This window comes from Papio anubis, chromosome 11 (genome assembly GCF_008728515.1).
Source record: "Papio anubis isolate 15944 chromosome 11, Panubis1.0, whole genome shotgun sequence".
NCBI lineage: Eukaryota > Metazoa > Chordata > Mammalia > Primates > Cercopithecidae > Papio > Papio anubis.
In genome coordinates, this window is record NC_044986.1 from 83,014,394 (window position 1) to 83,041,228 (window position 26,835).

Sequence of the window (26,835 nt, forward strand, 5' to 3'; positions counted from 1 at the left end):
TCCTGGGGGCATGGCCCTTGGAGGGGAGCCAGCCTTCAGCAGGGTCTTCTGGAACGTGGGTATCCTCTCTTCAGACCCTCTCCATGGTCAGCTTTAGGAGAAGGGTGGAGAAATGCAGAAAATGGTGGCTTCTCAAAGTGCTTTTCACAGCCTCTGCATTTTCCCAGGCTCCTTGAGGAGGCTGGCTTAAGAAGAGACTTCTACAGTCCTCTTAACAAGGGGACCATCCTGGAGGCCCCCAGGTCTCTCACAGCGAAGCTGTCCTTTAAGGAGGGGGACGTTGCCAGGTTCCTCCAGCGCTGAGAATTGATTCAAACACACTGGCTGGGTTTCTGGTTTTGGAAGGGGTCTGCGACCAGCTATCCACAGTACTGCTGGCAATCAGTCCCACTAATGGGAGCAATCCCCTCCTCTTTGCCCCAGGAAGCCCGGCCTCAGGGCAGTGGCATTTAAGACATCCTTGGTTCCTGGAGTTCGCCCATTAGCTATGGTTGGGGAATTCGAGGGTTGGTAAAGAAAGAGTTGGCTGAAAATCATTTGTGGATGAAAAATGCTAGCAATGCAAACATTCATGTAGACAGACCTCTCTCTGTGTGTCTCTGTGTCTCCCTTTCTCTGTGTGTCTCTGTATCTCCCTCTATCTGTATGTCTCTTTCTGTCTTCCTCCTTGTTGCTCTCTTTTTCTCTCTCTGTCTCCCTTTCCCTCTCTTTCTCTCTCTCTCTCTCGTGTGTGTGTGTGTGTGTGTGTCTGTCTGTCTGTCTGTTGTTTCTTTCTTACACACATACACACAGTTCCTCACTGTTTTCTACTTGGAAATACCACTGTGTTGGCTGATTCTCAATCTGGACAACATCTTATCCCTGGGTCAGGATAAGAATTGCAGGATCCCCCAGCAATTCAAGGCAAAAAGTCTTGAAATGACTGATGTTTTTTTCCAAAGCCAGGAAAACAGATGTAATAAGAGGGGTGGAGGGATTAAAAAGTCCCAAAGGACCCAGTTTCACTTGGCCATTCCGGACCCCAGCCCTTGTGGCCGTGACATGCATGCAGGTTATAAAGGGCAGGCTCCCCAGCCCCAAGGGTGGAACAGTGTAGGCTCCCTGGGCTCTGCTGGAACTGAGGAGCCTGGGAGCCTCTTGGAGATGCAGTACTTCCTCTAGGCCACCAGGGGGCAGAGGTCACCTGTCCTAGAGCTTCAAGTCAAACTCCCAAGGCTCAGAGCTGCTGCTCTTGGCGTAATTCTGGGCAAGGTTGATTGAATTCCATCATTCAAAGCAGAAAATATGACCATGCAAGTTTAAAAACACAAGCATTAGCTCATGCGTACCCAGAAAAACAAGGTTGCCTAAGCCCAAGAGCTAACAGGGATTTCCTGTCAACATTTATTTGTCATGTGTGTCTTTGGTGTGCTCTTAAAAGTAGTAGCAATCGCCAAAGGGAAGTTCAATGGAAAATAATGGAAGAACTGCTCTTCACTAACTTTCTGTTTCCTGCACGTTGGGAAAACTGCTATCATTTGATCTCACCACTAGGGCATCCATCAGTTTTGGAACTGATGCACTGTTGATTAATCGAGGCTTCTTGAAGGACCTTTCCCATCTCCCTCCTGTCCCCTCCCGTCCCCTCCCTGTTCTTCCCCTGGTATGCCTGGAGAGGGTCCTGTTCTCCTCTTCCTTTTAATGCAGCCACGCTGAGCTGACCATGCCATGGTGCCAGTGAGTAACCCTCTTGGCCATAACGTGCTCCCGTTTCTGCTGTTAATTTCCATGGTTCCTTTCTCACTGACCGTGTTTTTTCTCTTTTTCTTCCTCCTTCACCCACCCCATTCCAATAACTCATTTCTGACCCTAACCCGGCTCTCTTGTGTGCGCTGCCCCTCTGCTATCCCATGATGGACGCGCACTTACGGCTGGGTTTTCCTCTGCTTGGCAGGGCGTCACCGCTGGCGTAAGTAGACTCTGCAGTGTCTGTCCCGTCATCCGTCTGTCTGATTGTGGGATGGTGTGTGGGTTTGGTGGGATGTGTCTGAGGACCAGTGTTCAGCCCACGTGCTCTGTCCACGCTCCTCCTCACACCCACCTGTCAGCCAAACGACATCCCTTGCAGCCTTTCCAGGCAAGTAGTTGTCTCTTGGGGTTTATCCAAATAATGTCACTGTGGTCACAGAAATCACAGAGTAATGACACTCATGCTGCAGGCCCAGGCTGGGGTACATACCTGTGTTCTTCTTGCCGTGCTTTGGGGTGGCTCCCCCTGCCTTTCCTATCTGCACTGGGACAGTGTAGACCTGGACGTTAGAATCCACACTGGGCCATTATTCAGGGCTAGAAGGTGACAAGGTGACAAGGTAACCTCTTGGAGGCCACTCCCCAGAATCTGCATGGGAAGTGTATCTGCAGGAGCCAGTGCCTGCCATGACCACCCATGGGAGCGGAAAGATGAATCAGATTGGGGGCTGCACACAGTGAAGTAAATGCAGCGGTGACCTGATGCTGCGGTGACTGTGGAGTGTTTTCTGTGGCAAGAAGAACAAGCTGAAAGTGGGTCCAGAGAGTGGACTCAGGCCAAGGGCCCAGGACTGCAGGACCTGTTCCATCTTCTCTGCGTATATTCTCCCTGAGCCTTGGTGTCATGAAAGGCACAGCAGTTTCCTCATCTGACTGCCAGTCTTGGTCACAGCAGCAACAAGAGTCCCTGGTCTTTGCATGGGGCGGTGGGAAATGAAGCCAGAAATGCTGAGTCCCAAGGGACTCACTCCTGGCAGCTTTCTTGAACCCTTGGAGCCAAGGAAGGCACAGGGGAGCTCATCCTGGGCACATTCCAGGAAAACAGCAGCAAACACCTTCCATCCACTTTCTGGATTGCAGAGCTCCGTAGAGAGGCTCAAGGGCCTTGCATCCACGCCTTCCCTCACCCACTGCACAGTTCACACTCCCTCCTTCCTTCCCCTCCCAGTGGGTGAGGAGCCAGTACCAGGGAGACCCGGTTGTGCCTTCCTGTTGCCCATCTCACCCAGACCTCAGGAACCCTTGGGACTCCTCCCTATACTAGAAATGGCCTGTCCCAGCAACAGGAAGATCCCACCCTCTCCTTTGCTCCCTGGGCAGCTGCAGGCTCCTCCCTGGCTGGACCCCAGAAGCCTCTGCTGGTCTTTCCCAGCTGATTCCAACCACAGGCTGCCAGTACCTATAGCTCTCTGGGCCAGGGCGGGGCCTTCAGGGAAGCCAGGGCAGCTCCACCCAAGCTCGATCACCTTTCCCCACCTCTGCTCTTGTAGCTCACCCTGAGCCAAACACAGGGACCATTCCTGGGAGACTAGATCAGTTCCCTGTCGCACTCCTTGCAGGGAGGGTATAAGACATGGACAGTGGGGAGGTTCCCCTTCCGGCCAACCAGCCCTCTGGGGGAAAGGGAGAGGCAGGCAGGAGAGTGCTGGACAGGGCATCTCTCCAGGCATAGGTCCAGGGCCTCCTACTGGGCAGAAGTAGCCTTCCTGAGCCCTATGACTACAGGGAGCCTAATGCAAAGGACACAGGGCTAGCAGCCAGGAAACCTAGGTTCTTGCCCAATGGGACCCCTATCTGCTGTAACCTGGAGCTAGTTGGCTGGCCTTTCTGGACCTCAGCTTTAGCATCTGTAAGAGGAGAGGGCTGGGCCAGCAGTCTGTTACTGTTGTGGGCTTCATCTGAGCCCTCCCACGCCTCTGAGAAGGTGGGCTGGGTGGCTTGGTCCTCTGGCCCCCTGGCCAGGGCAAGTGGGCTGTAAGGCTTTTGAACATGGCCTGCACTGCAGTCTGATTCAGGCTGGGAGGCACTGAACCCGAGGGGCTCTAGGGTTCCTTCTGGCTCTGATCTAGGATTTGTTTCTTTAGCCAAGAGTTTTGTGCACCGATCATGTGCCAGACCCTGGGAGCCTAAGGGAAGGTCACGTGGTCCCCCACAGAGGGCTGCGCTTCTCTGGGACAGAGGACCAGTGGCTTCCGTGCAGCCCCACTTCCAACTTCCCCAGGCCAGAAATCCCCTGTCCCTGCAGGCCATGCCAGGGCCGTGCCTCGCTGCCTTGTTTCTTACCAGCTCCCAGCACAGTCAGCCTACTGGCACTGAGCCCAGGGCCCCAGTCCTTTTCCAGGGCAGTGACAGCATTGTCAGCTCCTTGTTTGGATCCAAAAGTGTGAGGAGGGCAGCAGATGGACCCTGAGGAAGCCTCTGGGTCCCCGAATGGCCTCTCCCCAGCCAGCCCCAAACTCATGGCCTGCTCAGGGAGGTCAAAGAAGACCTGTTCTGTTTCCTCCCTCTGTAAAGGGGATCTGGGGGTGGGGATGTCTCTGCTGATGTCTCTGATGGAAACTGTGGCGCCCCAGTTTCCATCGGAGGTAGCTGAAATAGTGCCTCCATCCCACAAGCTGAGCCTCTAATCTCAGAGTCCTTCTGACTTTGGAAAGGCATTCCAGGGCCCTGATCACCCAAAAGGTCAGATCCACATTGGGCAGCCACATTAGGGATAGGGGTGGGGGCAAGGCCTAGGCTTGGAGTTAGCACTGGGGAAGGGCAGACCTGAGGGATCTGAGCCTCCTGTCTCTCATGAGGGAGGGGAGTCACTGCTTCACTGTGACCAACCTGAGCACCGAGGACCCAGGTCATGCCCATATCTCAAGTTCTCAGACAGCAATGGGTAAAGGCAAGGTGGGGACAGAACAATAGGGGCCACCAATGGGCATGGAGCAGGGACCCAGCAGGGTGGGAACCGGGCTCCAGCCTAGCCCTCGCCCACGGCCTCTCTCTGCATTGCAGGAGCCTCCCTATTAAGGACCTTACCGTAGACAGCGCCTCTCCCGTCTACCAGGCTGTGATTAAGAACCAGAACAAGCCGGAAGATGAGGCTGACGAGTGGGCACGCCGCTCCTCCAACCTGCAGTCTCGCTCCTTCCGCATCCTGGCCCAGATGACAGGGACAGAATTCAGTGAGTGCAGGCTCTCGGGGTGGGTGCAGAGGAGGGAGATGCTGAGGGGCCACCGGGGGCCTGGGCCCAGCACTGCAGAAGCCAGGGAGTCCTGCTACCTGCCCTTGAAGGTGGGCCAGCCTTGATGGTTTGTCCGCGGCTGGCAGGGCTCCTTCTGGGCCCCTTGGGCAGGCTGTCTGGTGACAGCAGCCTTCTGCTCCAATGTCAACTCCAACAGTGAGCAGCAGGCTTGGTGTGCAACTTCCGGGTGAGATGACTGTCCAGGGCCGGGATGAGGCCCTCTCAGGCCACCCCCTGACCCTTTCCCAATGTCCTCTGGGGCCTCTGCCCAGCATACAGTGGACAGGCAAAGGGGTAGTCACCATGTTGGGCCTGGCTGAATCCTGGGGACTCAGTGCCCACAGAGCCCCAGCAACTTTCCTTGCTGTGTCTCCTGTGAGTGCCCTGACCAGCTCCTTTCTACCCACAGTGCAAGACCCTGATGAAGAAGCTCTACGAAGGTCAAGGTAAGTGCCTGGACTCAGGCTCTGTGGCCTTGCCCTCTAGCCCCGTCCCTTCCCGAGCAGCCCCCAGGTCACATCACTTATGGAAGGAACCTCTCAAGTTCATGGATTTGGAAAGCCTGGCCTGCAAAGGGCTCCAGCTGACACTAGCTTGAGGCGGCATCCTGGGTCAGTGAGGCGGGCACCTGGACCCGAGTCCTCTCCTCCAGGCCCAGGCTACAAGAGCGAAGGCTCTGGGCTCTCCCAACTTCATCCCTGGGCAGGGGCAGGGCTGCTTTGGCCTTTGCTGGGCTGTTGAGAATGAGGGCATCTTTCCCTGTGAGGACACCCGGCTGGCCACCTTGCCCACCCACTCATCTCAGGGCCTGTTCCCCTGTGATTCCAAAGGCTGGGCACTGGGAAACAGGCACTCAGGGGTCTGTGCTGGACACAAACGCCTGACCCCTGGACTCACCTGTCCAGACCCATGTTGAGGTATCAGTTCTGTAAATTGCTTAAAGCAAAATAGCTGCTGAAAAAAAGAACAAGCCCTGGACATGAGGACGGGTTTGTGCCAAGCTGGGGGTCTTAGAGCATGGTTTCCCCATCAGTTGCAGGTCTGAGGCCATAGCCACCAACCTACCATTGTGGCCCGTCAGGTGCTCATAGCATGAGGGGCCATGCCATCCTGGAACTCACTGGAACCTGCTAGGGCCTTCCACAGTGAGGAGCAGGGCTCATTGTGACTGTGTGGACACTTCCGGTAGCAAATATGTCATCCGCATGTTCTTCCTGGCACTGTCTGCCTTGGGCCAGTGCATCCTGTGGCAGCCTCTGTGTAAGGGGCTGGGGCTCAGGGCACCCTCCCACCCTGGGCCAAGCTTTCTGTACTTGCTAACCAGCAGGCCCAACACTCAGTGGCCATGTGACCCGCGCAGAGTAAGACTCGAGCCAGCTTAGACTTGTGGATTTTATTTTTGAACCAACACTTTTGCCAACTCAAGTTGCTCTCACTTTTTGGCCAGGCATCCAAGTCTAAGGTGGGGTCGTGCCAGTCCTGCTAAGGATGGCATGCAGTCCCAATAACAGTTCTTAACCCTTCAGTGCCTGCAGGGCATCTAAAGAGTCCGCGATGAAGGGATGTTTGATTTAGCACAGAAGTTAAGCTCCAGCTACTTTAAGTCCTAGAACTCTCAGCTCTCCCCTCCTGCTGTGCTCCGCTGCCCCTGCGTGCTGCTCCCATGCTTGTCTTGCCCTCCTCTTAGAAGCCACCCATGTAGCTGCTTCAGTGAGCAATGCAGATGTTCCCAAACATTTGATAAAGGAGTCTTTAATCACACACCCCAGAGCAAGCAGCAAAATCCCCCCCCCCCCCACCCCGTTCCTTCCAGCAAGAGGTCAGCAGGGGGCCTCTTTTCTCCCTCCCCTGGGACCCAGAGCCCCGCCCTCTCGGCTCCCTTCTGGTTCCTTAATGTTCTGCTTCCCTCTGGTATGCAAGGCAGTCACGCTCAGCTTGTGCCTCATTAGCCAGATGATGTCTTTAGAACGGGAAAGAGTACTGTGGAAGTGCATTGCAGCAAACTTTTGTCTTTTCTTTCCCCTGGAATGTTTGCAGGCTCTGCAAAATTATTGAGTGAGGAGAGCACAAAGGCAGTGTTGAAGGGGGTCCCCAGGCCTCGTCCTTGGCCTTCCCCTTCCCTCCTTCAAGGAACATCTCTTGAAGTTTGTTCTGCCTGGTCTTGAGGGTAATTGAAGGGTGGGAGAGTAGTCCTTCTGCCAGCGGCCTAACCCCCTGAAAGCTTGGTTCAGCCTCAGCAAAAGGCAGCCTTCGGAGCCTCTCTCCCAGCTACGGCAGGGTTTCATCCTAGGGAAATCTGGGAAGAGGGCCTGGGAAGTGGCTCCAGTTGACTTCCTCCCACCTTCCCAGGAAGCTTTCCTCACCCCATTAGCACCTGTCTCTGGGGTCTCAGGCCCTGCAGTGGAGGCTCTGAGGCATCCAGCCAGCCTCTGCCTAGGTCTGGAGGGGGCTCCTCTCCCTTCTTCTGACTTTAATTTCTGGAGAGTTGTCCTCATGGGCAGAGCCACCCATGTCACTGAATCCCAAACAACTATCCCATGGACCCAGAGGCGGGTGCAGTGGGTGTAGCAGTTTTAATCTGTCTGTGATTGAAGCCTAAAGCAATGTCTGTGATCACTGGTCATGGCTGGGGCCCCAGGCTCACCCACGTCACCGTCTGAGCAGAAGGGAAATGCTTTGTCCCACCCTGGTCCAGGCCGGTCAGGAGTCTTGCTCCTCAGGGGCCTGAGCTGCACTTCTATCTGTCCCCACTCCCAAGTTCAAAGCTGTACCCCTAGACTCTCCTGACCCATCTTATTGGCTGAGAGCAGCCACATTCTCTTTCTCCTCCCAAATCCCAGTGGGGATTCTCAGGGTCTGTCTTGAAGGCTGAGTTTCCCCAGGGAGGCTTCACTGTAAACTGCTTCCAAGTGTCTCACTCCAGCAGAGCCTGAGTTTGCCAAGCCTTTGCATGGTGACACCGACACAGTCTTACACCCATGCAAACGTGCTTTCTCCTTCCTGGCGCTGTGTGGTGAGAAAGTTAGCAGGAATGTTGAGTGAGTAGGCAGGGGCTCTGGGACCTCGAGGTCAGGTGTGAATCCACATGTGAAGAAGACCTTGCAAACTTTCCCTTCACCTCCATCACTGCTCTGCCTCCAAGGTCCACCTCCAGAGTCCCATGGCAGCTCACAGCCCCCTTCTCCTCTCAGGTCCTGGCTCCTAATGGTATCTCTGTGTCTGGTAGCATGTAGCTTCCATCTGAGGCTCCAGTGCCAACCTGCTGGCCAGTCCAAGATAGAGTATAATTTCCAGAGACTCTATCTTTACGGGTGAGGTGGGAGAGGCCTGAACAGCCCAGGCATCAGCTATGAATTTAGCTTCCCACTCTAGAAGGACCCAGGCACCTTAGGAAATTGTCCGGGCTGACTTGAACATCAGCCTCCTGCCTACTTCCACATGGGAGCTACTCTAGTAGTTATAGGTGATGCTGTGGCTCCCCAGTTTCCATCGGAGGTAGCTGAAATAGTGCCTCCTTCCCACAAGCTGAGCCTCTAATCTCAGAGTCCTTCTGACTTTGGAAAGGTATTCCAGGGCCCTGATCACCCAAAAGGTCAGATCCACATTGGGCAGCCACATTAGGGATAGGGGTGGGGGCAAGGCAGGGCTTGGATCTGCAAGGCATCTGGATCCCACTGCTTGGGGGAACCATCCTGGATGTAGCCCAGCATGAAACCCAGACATCCCCCTGATCCCTTATAAGTGCAGCCTCTGCGTTTCCCTGATGCCCGCCTGGGTAAAGAGCTCTGCACCTCCCTATCCTTCCAAGCATTAGGAACAAAGCTGATCTTAGTGAAGAGTCCCTAGAGGAGCTGAAGGTGAGGGTTGCATCACACAGCCCTTTCCATCCCAAATCATGTAAAAATCCTTCCATGACCCTTTTCCATCATGCAAACATTAAGCTTCTTCCAACAAAATGCCAGGGCTCACTGGCTCCGCTTCTTCCCTCCTGCAGCCTCAGACGCCCCCTTCCCTCCCTCCTCTGGGCAGTCTCTCAGTTTTGCCCCCACTGCAGCCACCTCGCTTACTTGCCGCACAGCACAGGGCCCTCCTGCCAATGGGTGCCCCCGCCAATGGGCCCCTTGTAAGAAAGCAATGAAAAAATTGCCTCTCTTCTTTGGATTTTGAGTCCCTGGTGTTCTGCCACCCTAGCGAGTTTGAAAACCACAACTGGAGCACCAGGGATGTTGCCCCAGGTGCCACTGCCTAAGCAGCCCCTGGGGACTCTTCTTTCTTGCTCTTGCTTTCCTGTCTCTTTTCCTCTTTCCTGTGCCTTCCTCTCCTGGCTCCTTTCCTTGGCTAGCTGAGGATTTTCAAACAGCTTCAAGTAGAGCATGCTCACTAGATCGGACTCTCCAGGGCTGTCCCTGTCCCTGTCCCTGTCCCTGTCACCAAGCACTGATGACAAACTATTACCCAGCCTCCACAGGCCTTGCTAGGACTTGACGATTTACAGGTTAACTGCCTGTGTCTGATCTTGTGCCCCTGTGTTCTGGGTAGTGTCTATGGGATGGTCAGGACTGTTTGTAGTGCTGTCAGCAGGACTCAAGGAGCCCCGCCACACCACCTTTGCTTGTGCCATCTCCAGCCCTTCACCCCAACCTCAGACAGGCAGGTATGTGGCAAGGGAAGAAGATGCCGGCACTTAGATTGTGATTCTGCCCCTGAGTTTCTGTGTGGCTTTAGGTCATTCATGTGACCTCTCTGGGCTTCAGCTTCCTCTTAGTATAAGGAAAGTTCAGACTAGACTGGTGGTTTTCAAATATGTTATATGTTAGCAGTGGGTCCCTTTTGTCAAACAGTCTTAGACAGAGACCCAGTATGCAGGATTCAAGGGGTAGAGAGAGAGAGAGACTGCTAGGTAAAGCACGTGCAGAACCGAGGACCTCTGTGAGTGTGCGGACGTGGGGGCCAGACCCAATGACTGTTACTGTGCAGAAATAGAAAGCCAGCACTGCCACATCTTCTTTTCAAAGACTTAAAGTTGCTCTTCCTGATTTTTATATGCTAGCAATTCACTTTTTTTTTTTTTTGAGATGGATTCTCACTCTGTCTCCAAGGCTGGAGGGCAGTGGCGCAATCTCGGCTTACTACAACCTCCACCACCCAGGCTCAAGCGATTCTCCTGCCTCAGCCTCCTGAGTAGCTGGGATTACAGGCATGTGACACCATGCCTGGCTAATTCTGTATTGTTAGTAGAGACAGGGTTTCACCATATTGGCCAGGCTGGTCTTGAACTCCTGACCTCAAGTGATCCACCAGCCTCGGCCTCCCAAAGTCCTGGGATTATAGGCGTAAACCACCGTGCCCAGCCAACTTCTTTTTTTTCTTTTTCTTTTCTTTTTTTCTTTTTTTTTTTTTTTTTTTTGAGATGGAGTCTCACTCTGTCACCCACGCTGGAGTGCAGTGGTGCAATCTCAGCTCACTGCAACCTCCACTTCCCAGGTTCAAGTGATTCTCCTGCCTCAGCCTCCTGAGTAGCTGAGACTACAGGTGCATGCCATCACACCCGGCTAATTTTTGTATTTTTAGTAGAGACGGGGTTTTACCATATTGGCCAGGCTAGTCTCAAACTCCTGACCTTGTGATCTGCCTGCCTCGGCTTCCCAAAGTTCTGGTATTACAGGCATGAGCCACCACACCCGACTAACTTCTTAATTAAACTTTTTACTTTGAGATAATTGCAAATTCAGTGCAGTTATAAGAAATAATAGAGATCCCATGTTCCCTTTACCCAGCATCTCCCAATGGTAGCATCTTGCAAAATGAAAGCACAATAACACAACGAGGATGCTGACACTGATACAGGCAAAACACAGAACTTCCCATCACCCAGGATGCCCCATACTGCCTTTTTATAGCCATACCCACTCCCCTCCAGCACCCACCCACCTCCTTAACCTCTGGCAACCACTCATCTGTGATCTGTCCTGCATCTCTATAATTTTGTCCTTTTCAAGAATGTTATATAAATGGAATCATACAGCATGGGACCATTTAAGATTGGCCGTTTTTAAATCAGCATAATTCCCAGGGGTCACCCAAGTGGTTGAGTGCTCCAATTGTTCATCTATTCCCTTTTATTGCTAAGAAGCATCTCATGGTATGGACTCAGAAATTAATTTTTAAATTGAGTTGGAAGCACTGTACAGGTTAAACATACTGCGTTTGTGGCTGGATGTGGCCCTTTGGCCACCAGTGGACACCTCTGGTCTGGAGGATGTGACTGGACCTTCCAGCCTGGAAGGCCTGCATTCTGATGCCTGTGGCACTGGCCTTTCTCAGGTGTTCTCTTCCTCCATTCATTCCCACGTTTCTGGCTGCTGCTTGCCTGCTCTGTACTGTGCCCTCAGCTGAGCAGGTGTGGGTTGAGCCCCAAGAGGCCCCACTGGTGGGAAGTGGCCGGAAGTCCTGGCCCTCTATCTGTGACAGTGACCTTGTGAGTATGTGTGGGTGTGCACGCATGTGCCCAGGCTGTGCTCAGGCCTGATGGGCAGGCGTGGGCAGGAGCTGTGTGCAAAGGCTTCTCTCTGGGGACAGTGAAGGCTTTTCGAGGCCAGGGCAGCACAGGGAGGGGGCAGGTCTGCCCACCAAGCCTGATCGCGAGGGATAGGCGCTCCTCCTTCTTGATGCCCAGCTAGGGGACAGAGATCATGCGAGGTGCACCTGTCTGTTTCGTTCAATCCTGAGAGCTCACAGCCAAAGCAGCCCTGCCTAGCCCTCACTACATGGACCAGGGAGGCCCCCTTTAGTCAGTCTGCCCTCAGGGCCATTAGCCAGGTTCCTTCTCCATGGCTCCCAACTCACTCAAGGCAGGAACTTCAGTCCCTCCATCCTGGTCCCCAAGACTCTGGGTCTTGCCCTAACCCAGGCCTGACCACTTACAATGTACCCCATAGCTTCTCCAAGCCCATTCCCTCCCTCCCATGCCCTCTGCCCCACTTGTTAGACAGGGGAATGGTGAACACATTCCCTAACCCCTTTCATTCTTCCTCTCTTCTCTCTCTCCTTCTGTCTCTGTCTCTCTCTCTCTTTCTCTCTCTCTCTCTCTGTGCCACAGGGAAAGGTTTGAAACGGAACGTAACAGCCCACGTTTTGCCAAATTGCGCAACTGGCACCATGGCCTTTCAGCCCAAATCCTTAATGTTAAAAGCTAAAAGGCTGCCTGGAATCCCCTCACCCCGACAGGCTGGATCCCCTCCCTCCTTACCCCCACACAGATCTGGCATGTGAGCCCCACGGTGATGCTTGACAATGTGTAACTGTGCTGGGGGCACCTCTGATGGCCAACCGCAGCATTTCTGTCCTCTGCCCTCCCCAGAGCTGATGCTGGGGCCCAGCCCCCTGCAGCTCTGTACCCACCAAACCTCCCAATTCCTCTGTACCCACCAACCTGCCCCATTCGGGGCAACCCTCGCCACCCCCCAAATTGCCTGTAGCCCAAGCCCCTGCCCTCTGCACAGGGCCTTAGCTGTAGACCAGAGAGGGCATGAGGGGTTTGCTGGCATAACACCCCAGAACCAAGGGAAATGGATGGGCCACTACTCAGTATCCCACCATCCTCAGTTCCTGGCCTCATCCCCTCCTAGAATGAGTCACCCATAGATCAGGGTCTGGGGAAGAGGCTGATCCCTGGCCCTGCCTGGCTCCCTCGCTGTCCTCTGGAGCTCAGGGCAGCCCAGAATAGGGCTCTTTGAAGAGGAAGTGGAAGCCCCAGGGTAGATGAGGCAGAGACCCCTCCTGGCAGTGGTGAGGTGGGGGCATGCACCCTCCTTTTTGTACCGTGTGTGCTGGCTCCATAGTTCTCTCTTCTGTACATATAAGCATGCTTGTTCTGAAATAAAGAAGATTTGAAGTGAACCACACCAAGCCCCAGTCATGCTGTGCCTGTGTGTGTCCCACCTGAGAGGGGCTGTGAGGCCACGATCTGGGACAGAGAGAGGAGAGGCACCACCAGAAAAGGGGCAGGGGTAGTGCCCACCAGTCCCAGGACCCAGAGCAGCTCTGGTCCTGCTGCTCTCCTACCCCACAGGTCCCGAGCCCAGCTGCAACCCAGGGTGGGAGGATGGCTGGTAGGAATCTGTGCTGAGGCCCGTTGGGCACCCTTAGTCACCCACAGGGCAGTGCGTATGGGAATACTTGAATGCCCTCTGCCTCTCCTCCCACACCCTGCTGCAACCAGCAGACTGAGCCATTGTCCTGCCCCACCCCATCAGAAGGCACCCCGCAAGCTGTTTTCGCAAGAAGGAGCTACTTATGCTCGATCCTGGTCCAGAGGCAAGAGAAGGGTTCCAGTGGGTACACCTGGGCTGAGAAGCAGTTCACAAGGGAACTCAGGGGGCCAGGGCTGGAGCTCAGGGGAGAAGAGATGAAAGGCAGCCCTGGCAGATTATTGCTCAAGTGTCAGGAGGCAAGAGGGCTGGGAAGGCTTCTACCTGGGTCTTGCTCCCGGCTCCCACCCACCTGTGGCCTTGTCCTAGTCCTGAGCTTTTAGGAAGGGGTAGAAAGGGCAGCAGCAGTCAAAAAGATCCCAGCCAGGCCTCAGGCTCATGTCCTGCTGAGCTGTGACCCACTAGCTAGCACCCTACTCACCTGACCCAGGCCCGACCGCTTAGAAAGTACCCCATGATGGCAAGGCTTCTCCAGGCCAATTCCATGTCCCTGATTGTGTGAAATCACAGGCTGAGGACATGAGAGTGGTGGCACTTACATTAGAAGCAGATGCTGAGACTCAGCCCTCAAGGCTGTCCTGCCTCCTCTGTGGCTGGGCTGGCCAGAGCCCTGCGCCCAGTCCTGCTGCCTGGGCAGAGGCTTTCCCTCTGCCTCCAGGAACCTTAGCAATCCCACCAGGAGGGGGTGGTGTTTGAGGCCACTCTCTCCTGCCTATCCACTCTGAGATGCTCCCTAAAGCCCCCTGCCAACCTATTTTGGCTTCCCACCTCATCCTGCCTCCAGCAGTCTGATGCCTGGGCCAGGCAGGCTTCATCCTGCTGCCTTCATCTAGGCCTCGTGGAGCACACCCATATTTGGCTGATGTTTTATAGAGAACTTGCAAGGCCCAAGGATGGGTTGGTGGCAGGGGTCTGCCAGATAGAGAGAGGTCCTGGGCAGTGGGTATCCTGAGGCTGGCAAAGGACCTCAGCCAACCACTAAGAGTTGGTGGGCTCTTGGACCCCTGCTCCCAGACCCCAGCTTGTAGGAGCCCTCTTGGAGCCACCTAGTTGAAGCCCTGCCTTCCCACCTACCCCAGACCCCTTCACATAGTGCCCTGGGGGCCCCAGGCTGGGTTCCATGTAAACCCCTCGGTATAAGCAGGAAAGATGTCTTCATTCAGCATCCAGTGTCTGTGGGCATTTGTGGAGATGCCTGACTACTGTGAGTGCTAAAGGAATCAGAAAGGGCCAATATAGCTGTGTTCCCAATGCAAGGATGATCATGTATGGTCCAGAGACAGGGAGCATCCCTCCAAGTGATGGATCAAAGAAGGCTTCCTGGAAGAAGAGGTCAGTGTATTTTATCTTCAGGAATGGTTAGAATTAGGGTGGAAGTAGATACAAAAGGCTGGGCAGATACTCTAAGCAGAGATGCTGATGAGAAGTGGTGTCCCAAAACCCCAAGTTAATCATTTTGGTTGGAATGGAGAGAATGCAGAGGATGTCATGGTTAGCAGTGGTCTGCATCTAGACTCCCAGGCCATGGGATTTTGAATACATTCTGAAGGCAAAGTGGAACTAGCAAAGGCTGCAGGGCACCTTTCACACTATAGCTGATGAGGTGTTCTTCACCTAGACCACAATGGCAGCATGGGCCCTGGAGTTGCAGTGGAGCATTCCTGGGGCAAAGTGATGCAGCTCAGGGTTCCCCTGAGCCATAGTCACCAGGCAGCAAGGTGGAATGTAGACTAGGTAGGTGGCAGCATGAATAATTTCAAGATCAACCACCTGACTGGTATTCTATCATCAACCCAATCAACAGAGATTTTCATGCTTCACCATCTTATCCAACACAAGTAGCATCATCACCCCCATAGTGGCAACCACCCCTTTAGCACTGTCAATATCAATCACAAGGCCCCCACCATCACCAACAGTTCTGACCCAAGCCCAGTGACAACAACCCCAAGACCCAGCATCACCACCACCACCATCCCCATCCTTTCCAGACATAGTATCATAGTTATCAATAACAGCATCAACCAAACCCCACCATTCCCACCACCAAGAGCCACCATGGAAGAGCGGGGGCACACAGTCAACATGCTCCACCTTGATGCTGACCAGACTGAGGGAAGAGATAAGCTGAAAAGGGGACGATAGCCAGGCTGTGTTTCTCCTGGCCTCGCCATCCCCCCAAGGAGCCATGAGCATTTGGGTCTAGTTTGGTTTTTGCTTAGATGTTTAAACTGAATTATGACCAAGGCAGGAAGCAATTGTAGATCTTAGATCAGGCTAGGGTGATCTCACCAGCACTGTCTTTAGGAATGAAGCCAGGGCCAAGTAAGTTCTCCACAGTGCTTGCTCTATGATGCGCCCTTCAGGATGCTTCTGGGGGCTTGTGGAACTTCAGGCAGGAACTGACATGGAATAAGAGCCCAAGATCCTTCAAGACACCCTCTAATGCCTCCTCTGCCTTCCCTAGGCCCTGGCTTCTTGGTGTCTTTAGACAGTGGTGCCAGAGAGGATGCCACTCAGCAAGAACCCCAAGCAGCAGGCTCCCTTACGTACATACCCAGGTATACCTGGTGGTGATCACTGTCCTGGTGCTGCGGTCAATGATGAATTTTCCTAGGGCCCACATCCAGCTCCAACTTCATGCCCTGGAATCCAGGGTTTATTTGGAGCTCTGGCTGGGGAGATCGGCAGGTAAGCTGGCCTGACAGTGAATTGGAGCCAAGGAGACAGGCAAAGCCAACTTCCTATTCATTCTGCAGAATACTGTCCCCAGCCTGGACACTGTCATTGCCCTGGTCCTGTGCAGTGTCCTCATTTCCCAGCAGCCTACTGGAAGTGTGGTGTAGGGCCATGGACAGCAGATCAAGGAGATCAGTGTTCTGTGTCAGCCTGAGCCATCCCAGGCCATACCTGCCCACACTGACAGGAGGGTCTGAGCAGCCAGCTCAATGGTGTGGCTTCAGAGACTGCATCTACTTCTCTGAGGCAGTCACATCACTGGCATGGCTTCCAGAAGCAAGGTTCTTTCACAAGCGGGCTCATGGAAGGGCCAGAGCCAGGCACGACTGCAAGCCTGCAAGCTGGGCTGTCCGAAACTGCCTCCCTGAGCATTAAGTCAGGGAAGACCTGGGCAAGATGTAGCCACTGCTCTTGCCCATCCCAAAAGCTTCCCACGCAGTTATGGAGAAGGATGGCACTCTCTCTCCCATGGGGGCAGTCAACCTCAACCTTGCCACTTCTCCAGCTCTATTCTTCCATGACCCTCTCACAATATTTCATGCTCTTTTTACCATACACCTCACCAGATGGAGGAAAGCAATTCAGTGATGCTTTTGCAAATAGCTCAGGGCCCGCTTGCATTCCTATCTAGGGCAGACCCCTTTAGTGCCAGCTACTCCAAGTGTGGCCCACAGGCCAGCAGCATCAGCATCACCTGGAAGCCTGTTAGAAAAGTGAACTCTCGGCTGGGTGCGGAGGCTCACGCCTATAATCCCAGCACTTTGGGAGGCCGAAGCAGGTGGATTACCTGAGGTCAGGAGTTCAAGACCAGTCTGGCCAACATGGTGAAACCCCATCTCTACTAAAAATACAAAAATTAGCTGGGCGTGGTGGTGCATGCCTGTAATCACAGCTACTTGGGAGACTGAGACAGGAGAATTATATGAATCTGGGAGGTGGAGGTTTCAGGGAGCCGAGATCGTGACATTGCACTCCAGCCTGGGCGAAAGAGTGGGACTCCGTCTCAGTTTAAAAAAAAAAAAGAAATATGGACTGTCAGCTCTGCCCCAGACCTATTTAACTAGGAATTCATTTTAAGAGGATCCCCAGGGGCTTCAAGCACACACAGAAGTTTGCAAAGTGTTATAGTGGTGAGGCCTCAAGCCCTTTTCTGCCACTTTGCAGCTTTGTGATGTTTTACTAGAGACACAATCTCTCTGGACCTCAGATTTCTCATCTACAAAATGAGGGTCACATTCCCAATGGCTCAGGCAGGTTGAAATGATAACATGGAGTAATAGGGTAATTTCTTTTTTCTTTTTTTCTTTTTTTTTTTTTGAGATGGAGTTTCACTCGTTGCCCAGGCTGGAGTGCAATGGCACGATCTCGGCTCCGCAACCTCTGCCTCCTGGGTTCAAGGGTTCAGCCTTCCCAGTAGCTGGGATTACAGGCATGTGCCGCCACACCCGGCTAATTTTTTTTTTTTTTTTTTTTTTTTTTTTTTTTTTTTTGAGACGGAGTCTCGCTCTGTTGCCCAGGCTGGATGCAGTGGCGTGATTTCGGCTCACTGCAAGCTCCGCCTCCCAGGTTCACGCTGTTCTCCCGCCTCAGCCTCCCGAGTAGCTGGGACTACAGGCACCACTTAGTAATGGAAAGTATTGTTATTCTAATTATTTCAAATAAGAATAGTGCCTTTTATTGGGGAAAGATTCTACTTGGCTGATCACAACACAACAAGAGGTTTATTTCTTCCTCCACGAGGTACCGGTTAAGGATTCAAATCACAACATCCCTCAATCAGATCCTGCTATTCTTACTGATAAGTTGTAGGACTCTGAGCAACTGAATTATCTTTGTTACCATTTCCTCATCTATTAAATAGAGTCCATGATACCCACATCAGAGGGCTGCTGTGAGGAAGGAAAGACATCATCATGCCTGGCACATAGCATGAGGTCAATAAAACGGCATAAAATGGGGGGGAGTCATTCCCACTCGCAGGAGCTGCATTTATCCAGTTGCTGTTGTTGCAAATACAAATCAAAGAGTAAAGAATGTGCATTTCTTTGCTTTCCTATAATTTAATTTTTATTCTCTGCCCATCCCATTTTACAGTTAGCCACCCAGCTCTGACTGCTCTTGTCTTTCTAGAGTGGTTCTAGGGAAGAGATGCTTACAGAATGCCAAGGCACTCAGGGTGGGGGCGTGTGGGCATACCTGGTCCTCTGTCAGGTTCTGCCTGCACTGGCATCTGCTGAGACATCCCCAACCCATCTGGTCCACACTTGCAGAGTGATCGCCTTTCTCTTTCCCAGTTACAAGGTCTTTCAGATCTGCAGGTGCTCAGGACCATGTTCTTGTCACTCTTGGGTGCATGGTAAATTCTCTATGGCACCCAGGCCACACAGAGGCATGGGAATCTTTGGGCTATTTCAGGTCTGTCTGGCCCCTCACCATGGGCATGGGGAACCCTGTCCTGCCACTTCCCCAGGTTTGACCTTGAAAAGGAACACAGGGGCTTCTATTCTTGAATCCCCTTGCCACAGTGCCCACTTTTGTCCAGGTAACCTTGCTCTGTCTGCCATGGTAGCTTTCAGCCATCTGTATTGTTGGTGCTGAGTCCTTCAGAGCCCAAAGCCTAGGTTCTCACAACTCCAGAGCCTAAGTCCTTGACACTCAAATATCTTCACTCTGCTTTTTTTGCTGTAACATTCCTTCCCAAGGTAGCACATGCCCTCGACTGAATGGGGAAGGGTGAAAACAGGATCAGGGAGGAACCTGGGTGGGTAATTCCATCGGCTTTTCTACCACACTGTTTTGCTGAAAAAGAAAAATTAGGAAGGACAGAAAAATTTGAGAGGTGGGGGTGGGAAATGCCTCCAGGATTGAAAAAGTTTTTGATGTTATTGGGACCCTTCTGTGGTCTGAGCCTCTGCTCCCGGGATCCTGGAGGAGCTCCTTCCCTGAGCTGGAAGACATACCCTCTGAGGATCCTACTCTGTTTGCAAGGCAGGTGGCGCTTTCTGCCCAGCCTGCCTCTGTTGCACCCACCTGCCCCCATGCAGAGGGGCCTCATGGGGTCTCCAGGCTCCCTTGACCTGTTGTCTTTTTGGTCCCACCTCATCAGCACCCCTATTGAGCATGCGCCAGTGTGCACCAGCCAGGCCACCACCCCGCTGCTGCCCGCTTCTGCCCAGCCGCCTGCTGCTGCCTCTCCCAGTGCAGCTTCGCCACCCCTGGCCACAGCTGCTGCCCACGCTGCCATCACCTCTGCCGCCGCCACAGCCCCTGCTTCAAGTCCTGCCGACAGCCCAAGGTAACTGGCCCACAGGTGCCGGGCCTGACCCTGGGGAAGGGAGACAGGAAACGCCCCACTCTGGGTCCACCTATGGCCAGCTGTGTCCAAGGTAGTTAGGGCCCACAGGCCTGGAAGAAGCCAAGGCCAGTGCTGCTTGGTGCAGAGTGTGAAGGGGAAGCTGAGGGTGAATTTCAGGGGTGTGCACCACTGTAGCAGGGACTGTCACTCTGCCCCCCAGGGACACATATACCAGTGAGGGAGGTAACAGTCTCTCTCACAGACATATACACACACTCATACACACAGTGTTAGCTAACAAAAGGGGACTGTGTGAAAAGTCTTTGTTCCTGGAACTCAGATTAGGTAGAATGAAAGTCATCCCTGTGGGCTGGAGAAATCAAGGAAGGCTCCATGGAGGAGGGAGCATTGGAGCTGGGCAGGGAAGGCAGGTCAGATTTCGTCAGAGTTCAGCCATGAACTTCCCACTTCCCCTCCCCTCTCTTCGGAGAAGCATGTTAACGCCAGAGGCACCCAGTATAGTGGGATTTATATCTGCTCCACAGTTTACTGTGTGTAACCTTGAAAAATTGACTGAAGCTCTCTGAACTGCAGTTTCCTCGTCTGTTAAGATGTTTACCAAACACCTATTATATAAGATTATGATAGAAAAAATGTCTGTAAAACACCTAATACATACAAAGGACACAAGTATTGTGAGTTCCTGCATCTGCCTTCCTAGACACCCAACAAGGCAGAGACCAAAGGCCAGGGGAGAAGAGGGGAGGCAGAGGGGCCAGGCTGACAGGTCACTCTGCAGTGGCCATGTGGCGCATCAGGCTGGATGGGGCCCGCTCTGTCTGGGCTTCCAAGAGTTGGCCAGTTAGTGTTTGCGGTCGGAGCCCAGGTGTCCCAGTCTCCCACCCTGGCCCCCAGGGTTTGCTGGGGAGGACATGCCTCTTGGATCAGAATGGGTAGGTCCATGGTGCAGCCTGAGGTGGGATTGATATGAGCAAACTGGCTTGCAGGCCTGTCTGCTGCCCCCATCCCAGGCTTCACATTAACTGCATGGTGCCCAAGACCAGCCTTTCCCCAGCCCAACTGAAGCCTGAAGGAGGAGCCTGGCCCTCCAGGGATGGTTTCATCCCAGTTTTCTGGGGGATTTAGGACACTGCTTCCCCTCTTTATACCATAATCTCTTCATATAAAGGCCTTGCTACCTGCACAAAGAAGAGATTTTGAGGAGGGCAAGAAATGTCTCTTGTAGAGTGGGAAGAAGCCTCCCAATTTGAATGGTGAGGGGCTATAGATGCTGGAGCCCTGCAGGCAGTCCAGCCTCATCCCTGGGGCCCCAACCCTGCTCAAAGGCAGGCACCAGCACCAGGCTCAGGTCTCAGTGTCCTGGGCGTGCTGACGGCTGAGCTCCTGGAGCCCTCGGGACGCCCCCGACAGGGGGAGTCCTCCCTTCCTTCCCTTTGCCTTGCCAGGAGAGCTGGGGCCTGGGTGGAGCTTGGAGAGGGGCACAGAGGGCTGCCCAGCGGGGAGTGGGGCTGGAGTAGAAGGGGTCACGGGGTTGTACTCTGAGCAAATCTACCTCCCCTCCTCACACATGGGCTGGGATGGAGCTGGAGCTGGGGGAGCCCATGGGAGGCAAATGGACCCCCCAGCCTTTCATGGGAGCATGGCTTCAGAATTTTCAATGGATGCCATAAGCCTCTGCTCCCTTTCCCAGAGCCAGTCCCTGACTCAGGACCTGTAGCTCCTGGGCTGCGGGCAAAGTGTCCTCCACTGATGGAGTCCGGCTAAGACCACTGCCCCTTGGCCCACCCCCATCCCTATGGAAGCCCGGCAACCCTTGGACACTGTCTCTTCCTCTTCCATGGAGACCCCTACTCTGCTGATCTCAGCACAGAAATCTATCCAGAGAAGGGCAGGTGGGCCTGGGGAGGGGAGACAATGGCTTCACTCAGCCAGAAACTAGGCAGCTTGACAGGGCAAGTGTGCACAGCCTCCAGGTCTGGGATGCTGGCTACCTGAGGCTCATTTTATCTCCACCTTGTCTGGGACAGCCCCTCAGACCTCTCTGGATCCACTCAGAAGCTTGGTGGTGGGTTCTCATCCCAGGGCCCCCCCCTTCTCAGAGCCCCGGAGAGGAAGGCACTCCTCATCCTACAGCTCTGCCCAGCAGGGCCCGGGCCCTTGAGGAACAGACAGAAGGAAGGCAGGAAGCCATGGGGCGGTGGGTGGGGGTGGCAGGCAGGACTCACTTCTCCAGCACCTCCAGCAATAACCCACTTGCCCTGGGTGTGGGCATGTGGTCCCCTTTGAGATTTGAAAGACCAGGGATGTGTTTTGCAAAGTGTTCATTAGTTTTAAATGAAGAAAAGCATTTTATAAACAAATACAACTGGGGAACGCTGATCAGAGAAGGCTCAACAGGCGGCTGGATTCCAGGAGTTCTCGGAGCCTTCAGCTCTCTGGGAGGAGAGGCCAAGCACATACTCTGCTGAGGGTAATGAACTAGGACACTTTTTAAAAAAATCTCTTTGACCCCATTGTCCCAGGGCCACACATGGGGAAAGGTGATTCTAGGCCCCTTGACAACTAACCCAGTTAGAGGAGGACAACAGGAACTCTATGCAGAAAAGGTGTGTGTTGCTGGGGGGAGGGGGTCCTTGAGTGGCAGAGACGGGGTTCGGGGAGCGGCGCGGGTGTCTCCTGACTTCCCCTGAGCTCTCCCTGGAGTATCTGTGCCCAGAAACCTGAGACTTTGCTGCTCCTTCCAGCAACAATAGAAAAGAGTAGGCAGAAGAGGCCAGGTGGTCAGGGGCTGAGGTGCCCCACGAGGTCATGGGGGTAGGTAGTTCTGACCAGCGCCATCTCTCTCCTCTCCCCTACCTCTGCGCTCTTCCACAGTCCCACCTGGGCCGTCTCTCCCCACGACAGTGAAGGGTCTTCCCGGTGTCCTCCTGTCTGGCTGGTGGCTTTTCTCCCTCTCTCCAAAGGCAGTGGCACTAGCCACCCAAGGAACACCCTCCTCCCCTCTGAGACCCTTATGGTCCTTCCTTCAAAGTTTCTGGCAGCTCCCAAGAAATGTCTCTGTCAGGTGTCCTCACAGAGGCTTCTGAAGACCTGGGAGTCAGCCTGCCTCGGCTGCAGGCCCCAGTGGGGGTGTCCTTCTGGGTGTAACCCTTCCCCCCTTGGTTCCAGGCCCCAGGCCTCTTCCTACAGCCCAGCAATGGCCGCCTCTTCAGCACCTGCCACTCACACCAGCTACAGTGAGGGCCCCGCCGCCCCTGCACCCAAGCCCCGGGTTGTCACCACTGCCAGCATCCGGCCTTCTGTCTACCAGCCAGGTAAGAGGCAGAGCAGGAGGGGAGGCTGTCTAAAGCCTTGGGTGGGTTCCAGGAGTTGCAAGAGCCAAGAGATGGCTCTGGGGTCACATCCCCAGAAGAATGGGAAGCGAGGTCTTGCTATTGAGGCTCCACCCTCCATCCTCCAGTTGTGGGTCAGAATCCTATGGAGCCTGCATCTGGCCCGGGGGAGACAGGTGAGCAAGAAAGTAGTGGATGATTCTAAGGGAGAGCAAAGGAGAACAGAGAAGTCTTCTCTGGACCAGGCCTGGTGGCTTACACTTGGAATCCCAGCACTTTGGGAGGTCAGGGCAGACGGATCACCTGAGGTCGGGAGTTCAAGACCAGCCTGGCCAACATGGCAAAACCCCAACTCTACTAAAGATACAAAAATTAGCCGGGCGTGGTGGCACACACCTGTAATCCCAGCTACACCGGAGGCCGAGGTTGCAGTGAGCCCAGACCGCACCACTGCACTCCAGCCTGGGCGACAGAATGAGACTCCCTCTTCTCCGTTTCATGCCAGTGTGCGAGAGTTGGCCGAAGCCATGGGGATACAGAACAGCACAGGTGGAGCCTGGACTCGGGAGCAGGTCCTATCCAGGCGCAGGGAGAGACCCCAGGGAAGTTTTCTCTGCTGCTGGAGCCCAGGAAAATGAGACAGGCACTGAGTCAGGGCGGGCCTTGCTCCGGGGGTTTGGTTCATGAAGCTCGCTGACAGCAGGGTTGAGTGTGGGTGGTCGAAGCGGCTTTTGCCCCAGACAGAGGCCGGTGCCAGGGCCTGCTCTGCTGTCGAAGGCAAAGCGCCTCATCCCTCCAGGCTGTGATGTTCATGGACACCTCGTGTTCTGGAAATGGAATGAAGCACCCAGCACAGCGTCTGTCACACGGGAGGTGCCTTTCTCTGTCCCTAGAGAAGGAGCAAGGACAGACGGTTCTGAGGTGAAAACTCCGCAGGGCGAGGTGGCGTTTTGCAGTAGCGACAAGCCTTAGATGGAGCGGTGGGAAGCGGCTGCCCCTGCGGAGACTGAGGACACAGGGAGGGGAGGCTGGAGAGGAGTTTGGAGGAGAAGCGGCGGGTGGAGGCGAGGCCTTGCCGGGGCGCAAGGAGGACATTTCCGTCTCTTCCCGGGGAGGCGCTTCTGGCACCTTCCGGGGCGGCCGCCGGCTGTCTTCGCCCAGCCCGCCAGGCGGCGTCAGGGCTCCGGGGGCGCGCGGCCGGCCCGCCCTGCGTCTCCTTCCTCCTCCTCCCTGGGCTGAGGCCCAGGAGAGCGAGACGAGCCGGAGCCGCGGGCCCCCGCGCGGTTCCCAGGCCGCGCAGACATTAACTCATTCCTGCCTGCGGGGGGAAGGAGGCGGCCGGGCGGGCGCGCGCTGGAGCCGGCCTGGCCTCCACCTCCCTCTCCGGGAGGCCCCGCTGCCAAGTGGAGTCCGGGGGCGGCTGGCAGGCGCCCCGGACGAAGTGGGGCCTGTGGGCCCAAGCCGCTCTCCGCTCCACTGCCCTCCAGGCTCTTCGGACCTGGGCGTCGGAGAAGGCGGGGAGCCCGCGCGGGACCCGGAGCGCCCCGGACCGCCGCCGCAGCTCCCCCCGGGGCCTCCTCCGGGCCGAGGGCGGTGTTCGCAGGCCGGATCTTATCGCTGGCGCCCGAGGTGGGCGGCCGCTCCCCAGAACACCTGGGGCCCGGGAGGGGGCGGGCGGCGGCGTCGTCACGGGGACCCTGCGCGCGGGCCGGGGACGGCCACGTTGGCCCGCGGGCCGGGCGGCGGCCAGGCGCTCGCGGAGAGCCGGGCCCGGCCCGGAGTGAGTCAGAAATCACCTTGTTTAATTACACATCCCCGAGCCCGCCGAGTGCGATAGGGGCCTTTTGAACTTGCCAATTAGAGATGAAATATCACCTTCTAATTTAGACTGGCTTAATTCCGTCACGCAGAAATAGCAACAGCCCCGGGGCTGCGAGATGGGATATCAGGTCTTTCCTGGCATGACGGCGAGCTAGGCTGAAGGGTGCAGAAGCTGAGGGCGGCGAAGCGCCGCTGCCTGCTCGCCACCGGCCGGGAGTGGGGGTTGCGACGGGGGAACGGAGCTGCCGGGCCGGGCCGGGCCACCCAGGCCGGGAAGGTTCCTTCTCTGGGTGGGTGTAGCCCCCGGCAAGGAAGCCGTCAAATCGGGGTCCAGCTTCTAGTCTGCCTCTGTGAGACCTCTGTGTTACCTCTGTGTTGTGGGGGCCTAGAAAAGGAGGTGGATCCGGGAGTCTGGAAGGCCTTCCAATAGAGGGAAGCGACTGCCAGGCAGGGGGAATAGGGTTAGTATTGCTGGAGGGAGGCAGGAAATGTGGGCCAGGGCCCGATTTACTTGAAAGGGGGCGTACTAAAGCCTGTTTTGCTGCCTGGGGAGTTTCTAAACGGGCATCTGCTGTTGAGTCTGGCAGCCTGAGCTCGTTTCAGCTAAGTAGTTCACCAGCTGGATGACTTGGAAGCAGCCATTTAAGCCCTCCAAGTCTCAATTCCTCATCTGTAAAATGGACTTGCAAATATTATCTGTCTCCTTGAATTGCAGCGAGTAATTACTTGAAATAATGCACGTAAAGGGCCTGGCAAGTGGAAACAGTCATTTTGATGAGGACAGCACCACCCAATAGAAAGAAATTTCCTAGTAGCCACATTTTTAAAAAGTAAAAGAAAGCAAGTGAAATTCATTTTAATATATTTTCTTTGACTATATATATTTAAAACATCAGGCCAGACGTGGTGGCTCACGCCAATAATCCCAGCACTTTGGGAGGCCGAGGCGGGCGGATCACGAGGTCAGGAGATCGAGACCATCCTGGCTAACACGGAGAAACCTCCTCTCTACTAAAAAAAATACAAAAAATTAGCCGGGCATGGTGGCGGGCGCCTGTAGTCCCAGCTACTCGGGAGGCTGAGGCAGGAGGATGGCGTGAACCCGGGAGGCGGAGCTTGCAGTGAGCCGAGATCACACCACTGTACTCCACCTGGGCGACAGAGCGAGACTCCATCTCAAAAAAAAAAAAAAAAAATTAGCCGAGTGTGGTGGCGGGTGCCTGTAATCCCAGCTACTTGGGAGGCAATGGCAGGAGAATCGCTTGAACCCAGGAGGCAGAGGCGGCTGTGAAGCCAAGATTGTGCCACTTCACTCCAACTTGGGCGACAGAGCAAGGCTCCGTCTCAAAAACAAAACAAAACAAAAAAAACCCATATATATATATAATTTCAACATATCAACATAAAATAATTATTAATGTGTCTTCAAAATCTGGTGTGTGTTACACTAACAGTACTTCTCGGTCGGACTAGCCACGTTTCAGCTGCTCATTGGCCATTTAGCACTATGTATTGGACAGCGCAGAATTAGGGCTTATGGTCTTAATCTTTTTTTTTTTTTTTTTTTGAGATGGAGTTTCGCTTTTGTAGCCCAGGCTGGAGTAAAATGGCGCAACCTCAGCTCACTGCAACCTCTGCCTCCCGGGTTCAAGAGATTCTCCTGCCTTAGCCTCCCGAGTAGCTGGATTTACAAAGCGCTCACCACCATGCCCGGCTAATTTTTTTGAATTTTTAGTAGAGATGGGGGTTTCACCATGTTGGCCAGGCTGGTCTCGAACTCCTAACCTCAGGTGATCCACCGGCCTCAGCCTTCCAAAGTGCTGGGATTACAGGAGTGAGCCACTGTGCCCAGCCAATCTTAATCTTTTTTAGCAGAGAATTGCACTTTAGAAAGAAAGGAAATGTTGCACAGAACCCCCTTACGTATAACAGAGGGATGAAGCTGCTCTGAAGTTGTGCTAGATCACCTCTCCCTGCTCTCTGTTCCTGGTGGCGTTCCTGGAATCACTTCTTCCCCCAGCATTTTGAGATTCTCTGCGAAGTTGTTAGGGAGGGTGACAATACCTCAAATTTGGGCTGTACACATTTATAAAATCCATGCACTATGTCACTCCAGCAGGTCCCCAGCATGCCCTGTGGGGCAGGCAGGGCGTCAGGCATTCCACCACCACTGAATAGACCTCAGTCTCGGGTTATCTGACTTCAAGATGTTCCATTTTCCTTCCCTCCTCTCCCACAACCCCCGGCCCTACCAGTCTAACGGGGCTAGGCTTCCCTAGGTGAGCAGCAGGTCATGAGACAGGCTGACAGTACATGTGACCCTGACACCCATGTTGTCCCCATCCTTGCCATCCTCACTCACATTTAGTGACACACTATGCCAGGTACCAGGCTAA

General features: G+C 54.5%; 1 protein-coding gene across 7 annotated transcripts in view; it reads left to right on the plus strand.

Moving 5' to 3' along the window:
- Window positions 1-26,835, plus strand: part of LDB3 (LIM domain binding 3) — a 69,189-nt gene that overhangs the window by 19,516 nt on the left and 22,838 nt on the right. For 3 of the 7 annotated variants that reach the window (XM_009214459.4, XM_009214455.4, XM_009214456.4), the window contains 4 exons: window positions 4,792-4,961; window positions 5,431-5,467; window positions 19,077-19,265; window positions 22,455-22,600. In XM_009214459.4, the coding sequence (XP_009212723.2) occupies window positions 4,792-4,961; window positions 5,431-5,467; window positions 19,077-19,265; window positions 22,455-22,600 (542 nt within the window). Of the gene's footprint in view, window positions 1-4,791; window positions 4,962-5,430; window positions 5,468-12,120; window positions 12,926-19,076; window positions 19,266-22,454; window positions 22,601-26,835 lie in introns of those variants that run through there. The other 4 variants (XM_009214457.4, XM_009214458.3, XM_009214461.4 and 1 more) reach the window with 2 other exon arrangements.